Source organism: Gopherus flavomarginatus, chromosome 5 (genome assembly GCF_025201925.1).
Source record: "Gopherus flavomarginatus isolate rGopFla2 chromosome 5, rGopFla2.mat.asm, whole genome shotgun sequence".
Classification (NCBI taxonomy): domain Eukaryota; kingdom Metazoa; phylum Chordata; order Testudines; family Testudinidae; genus Gopherus; species Gopherus flavomarginatus.
This window is the reverse complement of record NC_066621.1, coordinates 46053880-46071282: the sequence shown is the minus strand read 5'-3', so window position 1 is coordinate 46071282 and position 17403 is coordinate 46053880. Positions and strand designations below refer to the sequence as shown.

The 17403-nt window shown below is 47.0% G+C and overlaps 1 protein-coding gene across 5 annotated transcripts in view; it reads right to left on the bottom strand.

The window, feature by feature from the left end:
• Positions 1–16848, bottom strand: part of RASSF7 (Ras association domain family member 7) — a 125822-nt gene extending 108974 nt beyond the window's left edge. Inside the window, exons 1-2 of one of the 5 annotated variants that reach the window (XM_050952881.1) lie at positions 16762–16848; positions 13127–13199 (exon numbers count right to left, since the gene is read on the bottom strand). In XM_050952881.1, the coding sequence (XP_050808838.1) occupies positions 13127–13199; positions 16762–16780 (92 nt within the window). In that variant the 5' untranslated portion in view covers positions 16781–16848. Of the gene's footprint in view, positions 1–13126; positions 13200–13457; positions 13625–16761 lie in introns of those variants that run through there. The other 4 variants (XM_050952879.1, XM_050952880.1, XM_050952883.1 and 1 more) reach the window with 4 other exon arrangements.
• Between the last annotated feature and the right edge of the window lie 555 nt (positions 16849–17403).

Sequence of the window (17403 nt, the reverse complement as noted above, 5' to 3'; positions counted from 1 at the left end):
AATTGTGCCTCAGAAGTAACTTTAGGCTCAACAGTTTGAGGATTAGGTGGGTGTAAGCGTGGCCTACCACCTCCTTTGTGGCTCCCAGTCAGTCAGTCCTGAGTATCCACCCTAGATATTTCATAAGATGTGTTGTTGTCTGTCCCAAACATGACTATGGCAGTAGCCAGTGGTACACAGGTAACACAATCCTTATAGTCTGATCATTCCCAGGTAATCCCATTCATAAAAACAAGGGCCAAATTTTTCCCATAGCATAACTATGGACATTAGGGTCTACTGAAACCAACAGGGATGGATTTGTTACAGGGGTAAGAATTCATGCTCCCATTCTTTTTAATCACGTTGTTTAACTTGAGTGAGTGTGGAGCTGTGGTACGGCAACGAGCACCCTGCAATGTCAGGCCCAGCCTTCGTTTCCCTTGTTTGTCCACGCATGAAAGGAACATTCTCTAACTGACCCATACAAAGCCCTCCTCTAGGCATAGTGTGTTCATATACACCAGTGCACTAGTTCCCCAAAAGCCTTGTAATAAAACTACTTTCTAATTCTCACAGTAAACATATACAGAGAGAGGGTTTTCCATTCCCATCTCCTGGGATCTGACCTCCAAGTCACCCACCTGAGAGTCAATGGCAGCACTCTCCCTCTCCCTCCCACATTCCTTTTGCCCCTGATCCAGGACCCCAATTTCCAGACCTCGCTGCCTGAGCATGGCCAGTCTTCCCACAGCCCTTCACCCAGAGGGCTTCCCCCTTCCTACCACGTTCCACTCCTCCAAGTATCCCTACACCTGCTCAGCAGGGTCCATCATCCCACACCAACACTCTTGCTTCCTGGCACAGCAACCCTGAGGAGCTGGATTTTTCCCTTTTTCCTAGGGGTCACTGCCCAAACTCTCTTGTAATGCATCAAGGGCTCCTCAGCTCATTCTGATCTGGCCAGTGCTTATCACCTGCAGCTCAAGTTTACTGTCCTCCTTCAGGTCTCCTGCAGCCCTTTCCCTCTGACAACTCTCTCTGCTGCACCTTCTGTCTCTCCTCTCAGGCAGCTCACCTGCCCTCCTTCTCTCAGGCTCTGATTCACCCAGTCTCCAATTTATATGGCCCAGGGGCCTTCTCTTGAGCCCAACTGGGAGGAAACTGACTAGTAGTCACAGGTGTACTGGACACTGCTCCTTTTTAAAGGGGCCAGTCAACCTGTCACAGGAATTCAACCACTGTAGCACCAAAGGAGAATGGTAATAATGCCAGCAGCCCCATTAATGACCCCACAGGTGGGATGATAGCAATCCAGAGTGATAAAACAATGGCATGTCTGAGAAAGAAACAAGGGAACTGCCTTTCTATCAGAGCGAAGCCAGTCAGACATTAAAGAACAGCAGCAGTGTTATTAATGCTATTATAAATATAGCTATATAAATACCACCTCCCAGGTTATAATTATATGCTTACATAAAATGGCTAAGCAGTCAGAGACGCAGCAGGCTGGGCATTATTGTGTTGTAACATGACACCATAATGAATTGCATCATTAGGCATGAATGATGAAAGATAAATCACCACCGGTCATCAGTGAGGAGTGTTGGTTATTAGACCGCAACTCCGGCCTGGAAACCCCCCAGGCTGCGGTCTAGTGGAAGGCTGAATAGGTACTGGGATTGCAGGGGGCAGCCCAAGGGCAGAGGAAGGCAGCAGGCCCAAACCCGCCTTGCCAGTGTTGAGTGGCTTATACTGCAGTCTGCCCCAGGGAGCGGGGGCCAGGGGAAGCTCTAGCTTTTTTGTCGCCCCAAGCACGGCAGGCAGGCAGGCAGCCTTCGGCGGCTTGCCTGCGGGAGGTCCGCTGGTCCCGCGGCTTCGGCGTACCCGCTGCCGAACTGCCGCCAAATCTGTGGGACTGGCAGACCTCCTGCAGGCAAGCCGCTGAAGGCAGCCTGATTGCCGCCCTCACAGAGACCGGCAGGGCGCACCTCGCGGCTTGCCGCCCCAGGCATGCACTTGGAGCGCTGGTGCCTGGAGTCGCTGCTGACGGGGGCTAGTTGGTGACTGGCAGTAGCCTACAACTGAGGCGAGGTGGGTTTGGGCCTGCTGCCCTTCTCTGCCCTTGGGCTGCCCCCTGCAACCCCAGTACATATTCGGTCTTCCACTAGGCCGCAGCCTGGGGGGTTTCCAGGACGGAGCTCCCCAGCTCCCTTGGCCTTCCCCCAGCCCTGCTCCACTGCAGGTATCTCCCCAGCAGCCAGGCCCCCCCTCTCAAAGGCTAGAGAGAGAGTCTCTTGAGTTCCTGACTCACAGCCTTTTTATAGGGCCAGCTGCGGCCTGATTGGGGCATGGCCCAGCTGCGGCTACTTCTCCAATCAGTCCAGGTGTCCCCTACCATAGCCCTCTCCAAGGGCTGTTTTAAGCCCTTCAGGGCAGGAGCGGGTGACCACCCCACTACAAGTACCTGTACGCGCTAAGCCACGGTTCCACCACGCCGGTTTAACTGACACTGCTTGGGCCAACAGCAGGGTTGGAATCGGAGCCTTCAGCGCTAAAGCATGAGCCTTTACTGTTTCAGCTAAAACAATAGTACCATGACTCATAAACCTCTTTAAACCAGAAGTAACAGTCGCAGACTCATAAACCTCTTATGTTGGAGCAGCCCCTAGAGGGAGACAAATATCCACATGCTCCTTACGGGTTAGACTGTCACCAAGGGGGTCTCTAGAGCAGCATCCTGAGCTCAGTTCCAAGCTGTCAGTGCAGCAGGTTCCAGGGATCTGGCTAATGTGACATATTTGACAATGGGGAGGGAGTGTCTGGCTTAGCTCTGGAGCAGCTTCCTGTGGATGAGTCAGGGGTGGAGCTAATGTGCTCCAGAAGGAGTTCCATTCAGCCAGAAAGATAGGGCAGTCAGACAAGACAGACCTTATAACAGGGGATTCGATAGATCAAATGGATGGGGACCCTAGAGGACACCTCCTCCTTCCCAACAATTACAATATTACTATACAAAAGGCCAAAGGATAATAATGAAACATTAGACAGGTTTAATGGGGGGGAATCAATCCATTTAATAATCCATGTCTGAAAGTAAGTAATGTTTTTCCAGGCTCTTCTGGTTTGTTTCATGACTAGTATTGCTGCTCCTGCTCCATAGCTCCTTGGGACTGGCACAAGAAAGCCAATTATTAGTAGGGTGTGCTAATGTTCCATCAACATGATGGTGCAGCTTCACAATACTTTCATGCACTGACTCAGTGCTGTGATGTGAAGATTCAACATCAATATGCAGCATCACAATGTGATTTTCTTTAAGGGGCCAACCCCCCTGGGAGCCCCTGGAAAAGCGATATGAAACCACTAGTAGGGCCTGTCTAAACTAGTGAGCTTACAGCAGCACAGCTGTGCCGCTGTAAGATCACTCGTAGCCACGCTCTGGCAAAGGGAGACTTAATAGATGTGAGCTCTCCTATCGACATAATAAAACCACCTCCCCAAGTGGTGGGAAACTCCTGCTGATGTAACGCTGTCCACACTGGCGCTTCTGTCGGTGTAATTTATGTCGCTCAGGGAGGTGTTTTTTTCACAGTCCTGAGCTACATAAGTTATATCGACAAAAGTGGTAGTATACACAAGCCCTTAGAGATAGAGACAGGCTGACAGAAATAAAACCCAACCTTAAGTAGAGTGCCTTCTCCACCTCCGGATCTGGAAGAGGGCCCAGGAAGTATTGATTTAATTCTTAATTGAATGCATGTTTATGTGAAGTAATTCAGAATTATTCCATCAATGCAAACTTCTCTAATAATATTATCCACACAACCCAAGAGCTTCGTCAGCCTTTCATAAAAGATCCATTATTCTGAGCCAATTTATTACAAACAATGATAAAATCATCAGATCCCAAACTGATACACTATGAGGCTAGCACCGAGGTTGTTTTTCTGAAGAACAGAACTAACTACGTGGGAGCAGATAAAGGGACAAACTCGCAGAGACTAAGGGTATGTTTTCACTATCCACCAGATCGGTGGGCAGTGATCGATCCAGTGAGGATTGATTTATCGTGTCTAGTCTGGACATGATAAATCGACCCCCGAGAGCTCTCACGTGGACTCCTGTACTCCACTGCCATGAGAGGCGCAGGCAGAGTCAAACGCGGAGCAGCAGCAGTCAACTCACTGCAATGAAGACACTATGGTAAGTCGATCTAAGTACGTCAACTTCAACTACATTATTCACATAGCTGAAGTTGCACAACTTAGATCAATCCACCCCCTGTGTAGACCAGGACTAAGTGACTTGCCCAAGAAAATCTGTAGCGGAGGAGGGAATTGAACTTAGATCCCCCCAAGCACCAGACAAGTAGCACAGGCATTAGACCATCTTTTCTCAAAAACACTGGGATTTGACCCTCTACTGGTATAAATCACTATGGTTACTGGTCCTTGAATTAATCTCATAGCCACCTACAAACTGGCTAAGGAAAGTTGAAGAAAGTTCCCCCTTGGTGTTCGTCAGCATCAATCTTTGATTAGCCAGCAACACAATGTAGTATCTCTCCCTCAGGGTCTGAGCATACTGCCGTGGTAGCTTTACCTGCACCTGGTAACCTGGGGAGGCAGGACTAGAAATCTTACTTGGGTGTCCATGGTAATGCAAAGCACTATTACCAGGCTAACCTTTTGGTGAGCTATGGGCATGGCTTCTAAGCAGGACCCTCTGTTAGCCCAGAATGCAGTATGCTTTCTCCTACCTATGTGCCACAAGTAGCATGTCTAGTGAAGAGAAAGACAGAGGCACAAGGAGACAGGAGGCAGTAGGGGTTGGGTGGGCAGAGGATCTATCTATACTACAAAAGAGGGTCATTTGTAAAAGTACTTGCAGCTAACAATTTTTTTCCCCAGTCTGGGTAAGGCAAAAGGTCCTCTCTGTGGCCCTCTCTGCTCCGTCCTATCCAGGCTGACAGGACAATGGGAAGGGAGAAGCTAGAAGTGGAAATAAGTTGCTGGTGAGGGAAAAACAGAATTAAGAAAACCAATCCATTGTCAGCTGGTGATGCACCCTGTACTTCCTGGAGTGTGAATCTGACCTGCCACGCTGGGGTATGAGCACTGGGAACCACCTACTTAGTACCAAAGGATATGGCTGTCATCATGGCAACAAAGGGGGCACTCACGCAGTAAAACAACCTAGGTGGGACTGTAACTGACTGCAGCAGTGTAGCTAGTGGGGTTCAGGGGAAGCAGCCGCTTCCCCTCAACATGTTTTCAAAAAGCGGCACCTGCTGGACCAGCACTGGCAGCAGCACGGCTGGAGGAGCCATGGGGGCGGCACACGCAGAAGTGGCACCTGCCGGGCCGGTGCTGGCGGCAGCACAGCCGGAGGAGCCATGGAGGGGGCGGCAGGTGCAACCGGAGGAGCGAGGGGGCTGGCTCCTCGATCATTGCGCTCCACGCTCAGCACGGCCCCAACATCGCCGCAGCCACCTTCTGTGGCCGTGGCTCACAGGGCTCGGCAGCCAAGCACTCCCCGCCCCTTGCTAATGCGGTGGGCAGGGGGAGGCGAAAGGGCCCCTGCGCCTTTAAGACCGCCTGGCTGGCGAGCCCCACGTGGAGTGCACCAAGTGCGGGAGTAGGCCAGGGACAGGCGGCGGCGGCGCAGGAGGGAAGGTGAGTGGCGGGGATCCGGTGCCTTGCACTGAGGGGTCCGGGCAAGGGGCTTCCAGGGCAAGGCCCGCAGGGCAGGGGCGCAGGCTATGCTGTCTGGACTGGAGCGGCGCAGGAGCCTGGAGCCTGAGGTGGGGGAGATGGGACCCCGCGGGTGGGGCCGGGCAGCACAGCCCAGCGGGGGACACCTGCAGAGCGCGCTGGGCAGGAGAGACTCTCCCGGGGACGGGAGGGTATCCACACCCTCGGGAAGCCCGCAGGAGTCCTGAGCCGGCCCTGGGGTTAATCTGGGGGGGAAACGGGAGGAATTGGGGGTGTGTGGCCAGAGGAGGCGCCAAGGGGGGCATGGCCAGAGGAGGAGCCAAGGGAGGGTGCCTTTTTTATGTTTGCTCCCTATACACTTAAAACCTGGCTATGCCACTGACTGACTGGCTTGTTTTCGGAAAATAATTGGGGTCCAGGCCATCAGCAACCTTGAGATGTGCCGCTTCCATTAAATGGAACTCAATAAATATTGAAAGGACTTAAGGTGTCTGAGAAGAATTCCTCTTCCCATCCTCCCCAGCCATTCTTAGTAATACTTATCTCCTCCAGTTTCCTCTGTGGCAAGTCATGACCAAAAAGAAGCTTCCTACAATCCACATTTACACCATATGCAAACGGACTCCCAGGAAAGTGTAGGCCTGAGAGAAAGGTTTTGCAGTCATTGCTAAATGTGATCTATGGAGGGATGATGTGCGGGTCAGAACACATGACTCTCACCTATACAGACACTCCATACACATCCTTCCTCCTCCCATGAAGCCAGTCTGGGTTTGAACATGTGCCTGTCCCAGTTCAATCAAAAGCAGCTCTCTCACAAACACACCACCAACCAGCCACCCACACTCAAACTGACTCTTCCTCCATATATTTTTTTTGCTCATCACTCTTCTCTCCAGACTAGGCCTTCCATAATAGCTCTCTCCCCGCCACCACCACCTGCCTCTGTAGTAGGATCTCTTTCCCAGAGATTTTTCCCCCAGTGTAAATAAAACTGAACAGTGGGAAAATGCTCAGTGCAAACACACACATATATATCTCCAGTTTCAGGTAAGATGCAAACACTGCTGTGAATCACAGCCTTAGCCATAGCAACACATATAAGTGCTACAGAGACAAAGGCTTTGAGATCACAAAGTAGCTGGAAAGGCACAAAAAGGAGGGGGATATGGGCTAATCAAGGCCTAGGGAGTGCCTGACTGGTTTCAGGATGCAATGGAGCAGAAAGATGAAAAGCCAGGCATAGTAAGCAATGGATCATGTATTTCTGGATTTGAACATAGGCATGTCTGACTCTTTCTCCCCATGTTTCACACTCACTCTGGCTGTTCAGTGAGACAAGAGCTCTTGTTCCAATTTACACTGTTACTACCAGTACCCCTCTGAATATAAACATGCTGCCTTGGCCAACACACAGAATAAAGTATCCTTATCATTCCACGGTGTCCGAATAAAGACATGCCACAACAAAGAGACAGATTGTCTAAAAATAATGGTGCTGCGTCAGTGTGTGGGCTGTGAAACAAAATGATATGAAGTGTTTGTCTCAGCTGCTTTATTCCTCTATTGTAAGGCAGGCTGGGTGATTAGAGCACCAGGAACCAATGGACATTCATCCAGTGGCTGGATTTCCACATTCCTTCCAAGTGAGACTGTATTCCATTAACAGTCACTCTGGGCCTGGGGGCAGCAAGACAGATATCACTGGTGCCACATCACCACCGATTGTGCAGCACACAGAGTACAGACAACTTAGGCCATATTCTCAGCTGGCGTAAGTCAGCCTAGCTCCACTGATTTCCACGAAGCTACACTGATTTACACCAACGGAGGATCTGGTCCATCATTTATCACTGTACATTTAGCCCTGAGGTGATGCTGAAGAGACAGCCCTGCGTACTGAAATAATCCTTGCTTTATTCAGAGAAGAGATACGGCACGTTACAGCAGTTCCATGAGGCCCCAACTGAGCTCAGAACCCCTTCCCACCAGGTGCTATCCATACACACAGTAAGAGTCAGTCCCTGCCAGGACTTTAGGGAGCTGGGCTCTAGTCTCAGCTTGGCCACTGGCCTACTGAGTGCCCTTGGGTAAGTCCCTTCCCTGCTCTAGGCCTCCGTTTTCCTATCTGTAAAATCAGGATAAAGCTATTGGCCTCATTGTAAAACATTTTTAGATCTATGAATGACAAGTGCTATATAAGAGCTGGATATTATTATCATACATATTATTATTTTACAGATCGGGAACTAAGGTACAGTGAGACTTGCCTGAATGCAGGGCCAGGATTGGAACCCAGACCTCTCCATATGAATAAAATAATTTATTTTTTCTTGGTATAGAGGTTCAATTCCAGGCTGTTAAGGATGATCTGGATGTCTAGCATTTAATCCATAAAGCACCCCAGGAAACTGGGGATTGGTTTCTGGTCTTGATTGTTTGCTCTCTTACCCAGTCTGGGGCATGGATTCCAACACAGGACAAAACAGATGGACAGCCTTTAATTGCTCAAAGCCAAGATTTTCAAAAGTGACTAGTGATTCTGGGTGCCTCTATTTTTGGGTGCTCAACTTGAGATACCTAAAAGGGGCTCAGTTTTCAGAAACTGCATAGCATTTGTCCTCTGAAAATCAGACCTCTTTAAGGTGCCTCACACTGGACACCCAAAAATCAGTAGGCACCCACTGGAAATCTTGAGACAAAGCTGACCGCTCTTCCAGATCACATTGTCTGGTGCAGAAGGGATTTCTGTCTAGTACTCATAAACTCGGAGTGGCTGCAAGCAAGAGTGGAAAAACAGAGAGAGGCTGAGGAATTCTTAGGGCTCCATGAAAAATCAGATCACCCCAAGTCCTCTACAGGGAAATAAAGAGTCTCAGCTTTCTTAACCTCTTCCCAATATCTCTCCAGGAGCATTGTGACTTTGGCTCTTGCAGAGAACTAAAATCTCTGGTCAATGTCCTCCTGAAAAAAGATGTGGGTTTTTTTAAACCAGTTCAAACTTTGTGATGCTGCACAGCTTACAAATAGAAAAAGAGATTACAATAAACCACCCACCGTGTACAAAGAAAATGAGATTAGAGATGGTGATACAGGTTCAGAAGCCTTCTCTGGGCAACTTACAAAAAGGAGCCAGACAAAACAAGATCAAACCTAAGCATGATTATTTGGAGAGAAGGGAGGGAACATGAAAGACATTGTTTGGAGAAATGCAAATGGGAGCTGTATGCATGTGATGAGGAGGGCACAGGCGGGAACCTAGGTTGGGAGGCAGAGATGAAAGGGTATTGAAGGGTTAAAGGGCTACATTGAGCACACAGAGGAGACTAAATAGATTGGAGGGTAAAAATCCAATAAGAAGATCTAATAGTAGGAAGCCAGGCCCTGAAACAAGGATGACGATAGCGTTAGCAGCCAAGGAAAGGATTAGAGTGTAGAGGTAAGAGCAGATTTACTGCTGGGCAAGAGGAAGATGCCAAGATTTGAATGAAAAAGAAATAAAAGAGAAGTTTTACCTGGAAAGGAGTTCAAACTAAAACATCAGCTTTGGCAAGGTTCAAAATCCAAATGTCACAGCTGGCCGCTAGCTCTTTAGTAGCCCAAATAGCTCCAAACATCAGGGAAGTTTGAAACTAGATCCAAACTTTCCAGCATGGGTCCCCCCGTCTAGTAAAGTCAAAAGGAATAAACCAGGAAAGAATGTGTCATTATGTTGAGGTTTCCCCCCTTATCTTTTAAATAACTTCCCATGGTAAAATAAAAGCTGAAGAGGAAAGGACCTGTTATGTCATCTAGTCTATTCCCCTCAACTCCCAGTCAAGGCATGATTGGGCTGTAGAGTCAATTCTCTAGTGTTTGCAGTGGAATGTCTATAGAGAAAAACAAAATGTATTTACGATGGGAAAAGTGTTATTGCAGTCAGGACATGGCAAAATACCCAGACAGCTCACAGAAACAGACTACATCATTATCTCTTTAGAAGAGAAAGGGAGAACTGTATACAAATTATGAAGAGAGAAAAAATAAGCTGATTACCCATGGTATGCAGTGCTGATTACTTAAGCAAACAGGATCAGGAAAGCTGGCACAGCTAGAGGCTGTGAAACAGGAGAGGCCGGGCAGAGGGGAAGGCTACGAGGCAGGTAACCTGATTGACTGACCACAGTCATCAGTGTTCCAAATACAACCCTTCCCCATGGCATCAAAAGATTGTTACTTGCATGCAGCTAATCGAAAATGACTTACCCCAAAGTAAAGATGGGTAAGAGAGGCAAAATGTGGGTCTGAATCCAAACAGATTATAGGTTTTCATTCAGACCCATTAGAGAGACCTGGATCAGAACTTCCCCAAAGTTCTGCAGCCGAGGAAGGAGCATCTAGACATGGGTTTCTGGTGCAGGCCCATTTCTCCATGTGATGATTGTTCTGAGTTGAGAGTGTTAGAAATCCACATTCTAGTGTTTTTGACCCTGCATGAAGCTGGGATCACAATGATCCAGGCACACGATCCTGGCATCACTAAACTGTTAGTGTGTGTCAAGGGAGCGTAACAGCCTCCTTAACTAGATATTATGATACAATGCACCTGATTCATCCTCAGAGCCAGAATGGCATGGGAAACTGCAGAATAAGATTCTCCTCATACTGTCCCACCACACCTGGCAGACAGGGACCACCTCTACGGTCCAGAGGAGAGTTCAGTCTTCATGCTCATTCAATCCTCTTCTTCTTCTGTGTTTACCAACAAGGAGGCCACATAATGCTCCTTTGGGGAAGGAGGACACTTGTCCACTGGGAACCAAACCAACACCATCAAGCTCCTTTCATGCCATTCAATGGTCATCAGATGGGAACAACTTTTGGTCACTACAAGTTCTTGAATCTCTAGCTGAGAGGTAAATAGTCTATAACCATTTACTAAGCTCCTGGGGCATCCAGTCTCCCTGCTAAGATTAAAGGCAGTACTCACTAGCTCTAGTGGGGAAGGCAGAGTTATATGGCCACAGCTTTAACTCCACCGTAAAGTGACTTATAAGAGCACTCTATTCCTAGGGCCAAGTTCTCCCTCAGCTATTCCCCTGTCACTAAGGTGTACCTGTACCCAGCATAAATGAGAGCAGAATTTGCTTCCTGGACACCAAAGAGCTTTAGAGAGGCCAGCGTTTTCCCTTGTCTCCTTCTCCTCCCACTTCATTTCTACTGGCTCAGTGGTTAAAGCACTCTGCTACCATCCTGAAGGGCATGGGTTGGAGTCAATCTCATGGTGAAAGGCCACCTTCTCTTCACCCAGCTGCAAAATGGGTACTTGCTCCACCAAGTTAGGGCAGTCAAAGGCAGTCAGATGTGATGCTAGCCACATCAGGCCTCTGTGTACAGTTGGCTATGAAACTGACATGGCTTAACCTGCATCAACCCAATGAGCTTGGGGGAACTGTGACTACATTCCTTCCCAGCCTTTAATGAGACCACCAATGGCCAGTCAAGTACTATGGCCTCATTTGTAAAGCTGCTCAGGATCCGTAACTCCAACTGAAGTCAGTGGGAATTGCAGCTGTCCAGGATCTCTGGAAATCAGTCCCTGTCACTCCATCTCTCATCTACATCACCATGGGAAACTATCCTGTTTTGGCCAAAAGATGGAGCATACAGCCTCAAAGATCTTGTCCAGTTTTCATTCCTATAAGATCTACCCATCCTTCCCCTCCCCTCCCACTCAATGACCAACACTTGTTTTTTATTTTGCTACTAAATAATCTTACAGATTTACAGCTCAGTGGCATTACATTTTGTATGTGTTATTGGCTATGAATTAGATATACTGGCCAGGACATAATGAAGGCCAGTGGCAGCCCAGGCTATAACACAAGCAAGCAAAAGCGTCATTTAAATTTCAGTTGATGCAAACACAAAGAAGGACAAAATCTTGCTCAAGCCTAATGTTAATTAGATGGCACAGTCCCTGGGTAGGCTTTGTACCTTCTCCCTTTGGGATTAAGGAGAGGGGTGTGAGGATCAGCAAGATGAATGGTTGACAGTTGAAGGTTAACATTAGGTCAACAAGCCCTTTTCTCTGCCTTTCAGTTCTGAGAGCCAGCAGGAAGCATAACCAAGGGCTTGCAGGGACCACATTTAACAAAAGGAATTCCCCTTTCTTTCCAACCTCTTCTCCTCTATCGGAGATTAACTGTCTATCTCTCCTCATTTTTAGAGTTGGACATAACTCCCCCAGTCTGCCAAATTGATTCTAATTTATAATGGCTCTGCTGATTTATCAGTCTGATGCATTTGCTTTCCAGACCCAGCTAACACCTGGGTCTGGCCTGGGAACCCAGCCCAGTTCCCTTGGATGAGGGATGCAAGAGGAAAAAGCCAAGCCATGATTTTCCTCCCCTTCAAAGCTGACTGGTCTCTCTTATGGACTAGCACAGCCTGCCCTCTGCATCTCTGACTGGTGATATAGCCAATCTGTTTGTATGTTGACATTATAATTTGCATAGACCCAAACTTCTGGAAGGTGTATCACTGGATTAGGACTCAGGGCACGGGGTACAATTCCTGGCTGCGACACAGGCTTCCTATCCTAAGTGACTTTAGGCAAGTTACTTAGAGGCTGATTCTCCAGTTACACAAATACCCCCTTTCACTGCCAGAGTGGTGGAAAGAGGCCACTGTATAATTATACTGGATTCATAATGCCTGTACATGTCCCTGTGTAGACAAGCCCTAAGACAGCCTTTCCAACCTTGGAAAGGAATGCTTCAAAGTTTGGAAGAGATGTCTGGATCGAGGGTTTCGGTTTGTGCCCACACCTATGATTGCCCATGTCTATTAATAACATACAGAGGGCTTCACCTAAACAAAGGAGATCTGCAAAAAAATAAAAGGTTTTGGGTACTGCTGTCCTAAAATAAATGAAAATAAACTGAAGCCTGAGCACTTAAGATCCATCCAGAAAATAGAAATTATTTGTCCGGCTTTGAAGCCATTGATCTCAGAGCCTCGTGCCCCAGTCGCTGTCATAACCAACCATGAATTAGGAAGCATCACCCACCTCTCTCTGTATTTTTAAGTGAAAAGACCTTGCAAAGTCTCATTCAAAGAGTGTTACCTGGGTGAGACAGATGTGAATTCTGACTCTCAGAAAATAAATGCCTCCTGGATTTTGTCCAGTCCTGGGTAAATCTGCTCCTTTACCTGAAGATGGCCACTACAGCCAATATTTTCAAAGGTCCAAGATGGATACAGTAGTTCCCTCACTATGGTCAGTCTACCAGAATACACAGACTGCCCTGTGGAAGGTACAGGGGGTCGGGAGAGGAAGTGACCCAGGATAGGAGCTCTCTGTTATGAGACGATCAGCATAAGATAAAAAAATAAGAGAGAACCAGCAATACAAGTGTAACACTTTGCAAGCAGCATTCAGTACTTACAGTCTTCCTCCTGCATCCCTTTTCTCCTGCCAGCTTATCCGAGTCTGCCAGTTCCAGGGCCTACCGGATTTTTCTGGAAGATAGAGATTTTTTTCTGTTTATGATGTTATTCCGAGGCCTATGAAGTTCTTTCCCTCCCCAGGTTTGTTTAGCCATCATTATGATTAGCTTGTGATATCAGGAGCCAATGCAGCCATGTCACAATGTCCACTGCAGCATACTATGAGATGGCTGCAACTCCAGATATTATGGACATGGATGCCAGCTCCCTTGGCTTATGCTGCTACAAAGCTGGCATAACAGCAGCCACTGGGTTAATCCACCCCATTACCTTCAGCTGACAGAGAAACCTGCGTCCAGTCCAATCACCCTGCTACTCCCATGACTAGTTCCTCCACTGATCTCTCTCCAACACACAGTGAATGCGGATCACCCACGTCTGCCCATCTGATCTAGACTGACTTTGCTTTATGCTCTCCAAACATGGCTCTTTCCTGCTACTCTGCCTCTCAGCAACAGGTTTCAGTGGTCTGCCCCTCCCTTTAACACTGTTACTATGGTGACATCAACAGAGACCTAAGTAGGCCCCAGGGACAGAGACATGCAGCCAGTATGATTATGATCACAAAGCCCTCAGAGGAGAAGGAGCTGGCAGCTGGTGAGTTACAGGGACATAAGTGTGTGGGGCAGGCACCTGTGCAGTTCCATCTACTTGTAATGGGAACATTTACAATCCAGCCTGAGCTATTTAAACTGTATTCAGATGCAGCCCTTAGGAAAAAAAAGTCCTACAGAATTTAATCAAATTACTAATCTTTCTATAGACTTTTGGGGCATCCAGTGGCATGTAATTGTATCCCTGCTATAGGATAATGTAAAAAAAGCATCTACAGAAAAGTTACCATTTTCTCTTCACTGCTGTAGTTTTTTTTGGAATACAGTAATTGCTACAGAACCCCATTACATCTCCATACAACCATGTTACATTCTATAACCTGTTTCCCTAAGAGAGTCTGTATTAGTAATGACTATGTTAATACTTAGCACTTACATAGTGCCTTCCATCCAAGGAGCTCCAAGCACTTCACAGAGGTGACTAAGCATACTTATCCCTATTTTACAAACAGGGAAATTGAGGCACAGAGATTAAGGCCACTGATTTTGAATACCTCTGGTTTTGGATGTCCAACTTGAGACACTTTCATCCCAGTTTTGCCAAGTGTTGAGAACACACAACTCCAGCTGCCACCAACAGGCCTTGTGGGTACAGAGCAGCTCTGTAACTTGGGCCCAGAGTGTTTTGAGATGGACACCCAGAAATTAAGGCACCCAAAAATCAGTGCCTGAGCTTAAAAATATAGCTGTAAATGATTTCTCCAAGACCACTCAGCAAGTCTCCAGCACAGATGGAATTAGGAAACCAGTCTCCTGTCTCCCACTCCTATGCCTCCCATAATCATGCTCGTAAAACCTCAAGAAGCACAATAAATGTGGAAAAACCTTTCAACAGATCATTGTGGAGCAGACAGGTGGAGAAGAAGGCCTCCACGCAGAGCTCAGAGGAGAGACTGTGGCAGAGAAGCTGCTCAACAGGGGAGAAATCAGTGACTTCACAGAGATCTGTCTGTGACATGTGAACAGAGCCGGCTCCAGGCCCCAGCACGCCAAGTGCATGCTTGGGGTGGCATGCCGCGGGGGGCGCTCTGCTGGTTGCCGAGAGGGCGGCAGGTGGCTCCAGTGGACCTCCTGCAGGCGTGCCTGCAGAGGGTCCACTGGTCCCGCAGCTCCGGTGGAGCATCCGCAGGCACGCCTGCGGGAGGTCCGTCGGAGCCGCGGGACTGATGAGCAGCAGAGCGCTCCCCGCAGCGTGCCGCCGTGCTTGGGGCGGCTAAATGGCTAGAGCCGGCCCTGCACGTGAACCAATCTAGAGCAGTTCTAAGCCAAACCTCTGCCAAGCAACAAGCTAAAGTAACCTGCAAGCCATCCATACACCTACCAAGATCTTCTTCCCCTTATTATTATCTCTAGATTCTATTGCTTCTATTATGGTAACACTGCTCTAGATCCATAGATTATAAGGTCAGAAGGGACCACTACAATCTAGCACAGCGATACTCAATTAGATCTACCCACGGGCCAATCTGAGAAAGTTATGACATGAGATGGGCCTTTTGCACAGAAGGCTGACAAAATAATTATAAAAAAAACTTCAGCTGCCAATAAATAAAGACCTTGATTACAACATAAGTATTAGTGTTTCTATCTTTTAACAAAGTTTATAAATCAACAATATTACCTGTGTTTGTGGAGATCTCTAATGGGAGAGGTGACATTGATGATTTCTGGCAAGCTTTGTGAAGAAGGGTTTACAGGAGGTCAGAACAAGGCACATGCAGGGGTGAAGATGCTCATCTGTCAGGCAATTGCCATGTTGGTGTTTTATAATGTTCATGGAAAACCCAGATTTGCAGAGCTACGTTGATCCAAACCTCATTACAAGATAGATGGCTAGATTCTGGCTCTTCTGAAATTGGTCAGCATACTGAATCCAGAAATCACAAAGTCCCACTTCTCTGAATTTTGCCTTCAAGGCATCTGAGCTCTGGGGCCTTACACTTTCTAACTGAAAGGCACCTTCATCAATTGAGTCAAGACTGTTCTTTGCTTCAGAAGGGCAAGGTCCATCGGCAGAAGAGACAACAAACAGATTGTGAACAAATCAAAGCAAATCCTTTGGAATTTTAAAATTGTCAAATCGCATTTTAAAATTTTTGATCAAATTGTTTAGGAATTCTTGCATCATTTTCACTGAAGTTTTATCTGTATCAACAACATAATGTGGGAAAATGCAACATCTTTCCTGTTAAGTCTGTCTGAAAGATTTCAAGATTCCTCTGAAAGGCACACACTTTTTCAAACAGATCCTCAGCACTGCTTGTACAGCCTTGGAGCTGCAAGTCAAGGGAATTCATGTGACCAGTAATATTGCACAGAAAAGCTGCCTATGACATAGGGCGGGACATCATTCATAAATTCCAGGAACTCACAAGCCTTGTTGGTCTTGTGGTCTGAAAGAAATTCTATTGTTTCTTTTTGAAGCGCACAAAACCTCTCTAACACGTGCCTCCTATTTTACCAGCCATCCTTGTGCTGCAACAGGTCACTGCATTCTGCTGAAACATCTTGTAAAAGAGCTTTAAAAAGACAATGCTGCAAGCTGGAAGTTGAGAGTATATAGTTCAATAATCTCATCACAATACCTATTTTTTTTTAAAGACCCCAAACAACTTATTACACAGGACATTCTGGTGAATGATGCAGTGAAGTGTATTTAATGAAGGGTGTATCGCTGCCAAACATGAAGCAAAGCCTTTCTCTTTCCCTGTCATGGAGGGACCTCTGTCTGTAACAAGCAAGCCTTTTACCTTTTCAAAAATGATCTCTCCTATGGTATAGGTTTCTAATGGTATTAAGCACAAAAATTCTTCCTTGAAAATTTCACCATCATAAATGCTAACAAACAGCGATAGCTGGGAAGTGTTATTTAAATTGCTTGATTTGTCCACTACAAGAAACATGTATTTGGCGTTATGTAAATCAGAAAGCGGTGCTGACAAACAATCCTCATATATTACCTCCTCTTCGCACTGCCATGGAATCAGACAGGGGAACTGCTTCACACGGTTCACAATGTCATCTTTGTTTTTATCTCTGGTAAAAAGCTCCTCCAGCATTTCCAATGTGCACTCCTCCACAAGCTCAGCATCCAGGAAAGGCTTTTTCTTTTTAGCTAGTACCAATATTATCTGAAGAGAAGCAGCTGCTGCAGTTGTGAGAATGACATTTGAATATGATCCGAAGACGTCAGATTTTCAATTTTGTCACATTGTGCAACACTGCCAGAAGGCTAGGCAGCATTGAAGTTACTGTACTTTGGTTCCAAGTTGTACCTCACAATGATGACCTTAAAGAAGGATACAGCGGTTTGGCATATTAAACACAATGGTTTTGTGTTTAAATGAAGTGGCATAATAAAAAGAAAACCCACTGTGCAGTTTGGGTTAAAAGCTCAGTTTTTACTGTCAACTTTGCAACATTTACTCCCACTCACATTCATTTTTTGGCTCCATTTCCATCACTAATGACAAAATGAGTAGCTTTGTAGCTCAATTGTAATTGATGCTATCGCAAGAACTTAAGATCCAGTAAGCAGTGCTTAATTTGTGCCGGGGCTAACCGGGGTTGAAGCCCAGCACCTTGAGGCTTGGCGGTTCCTA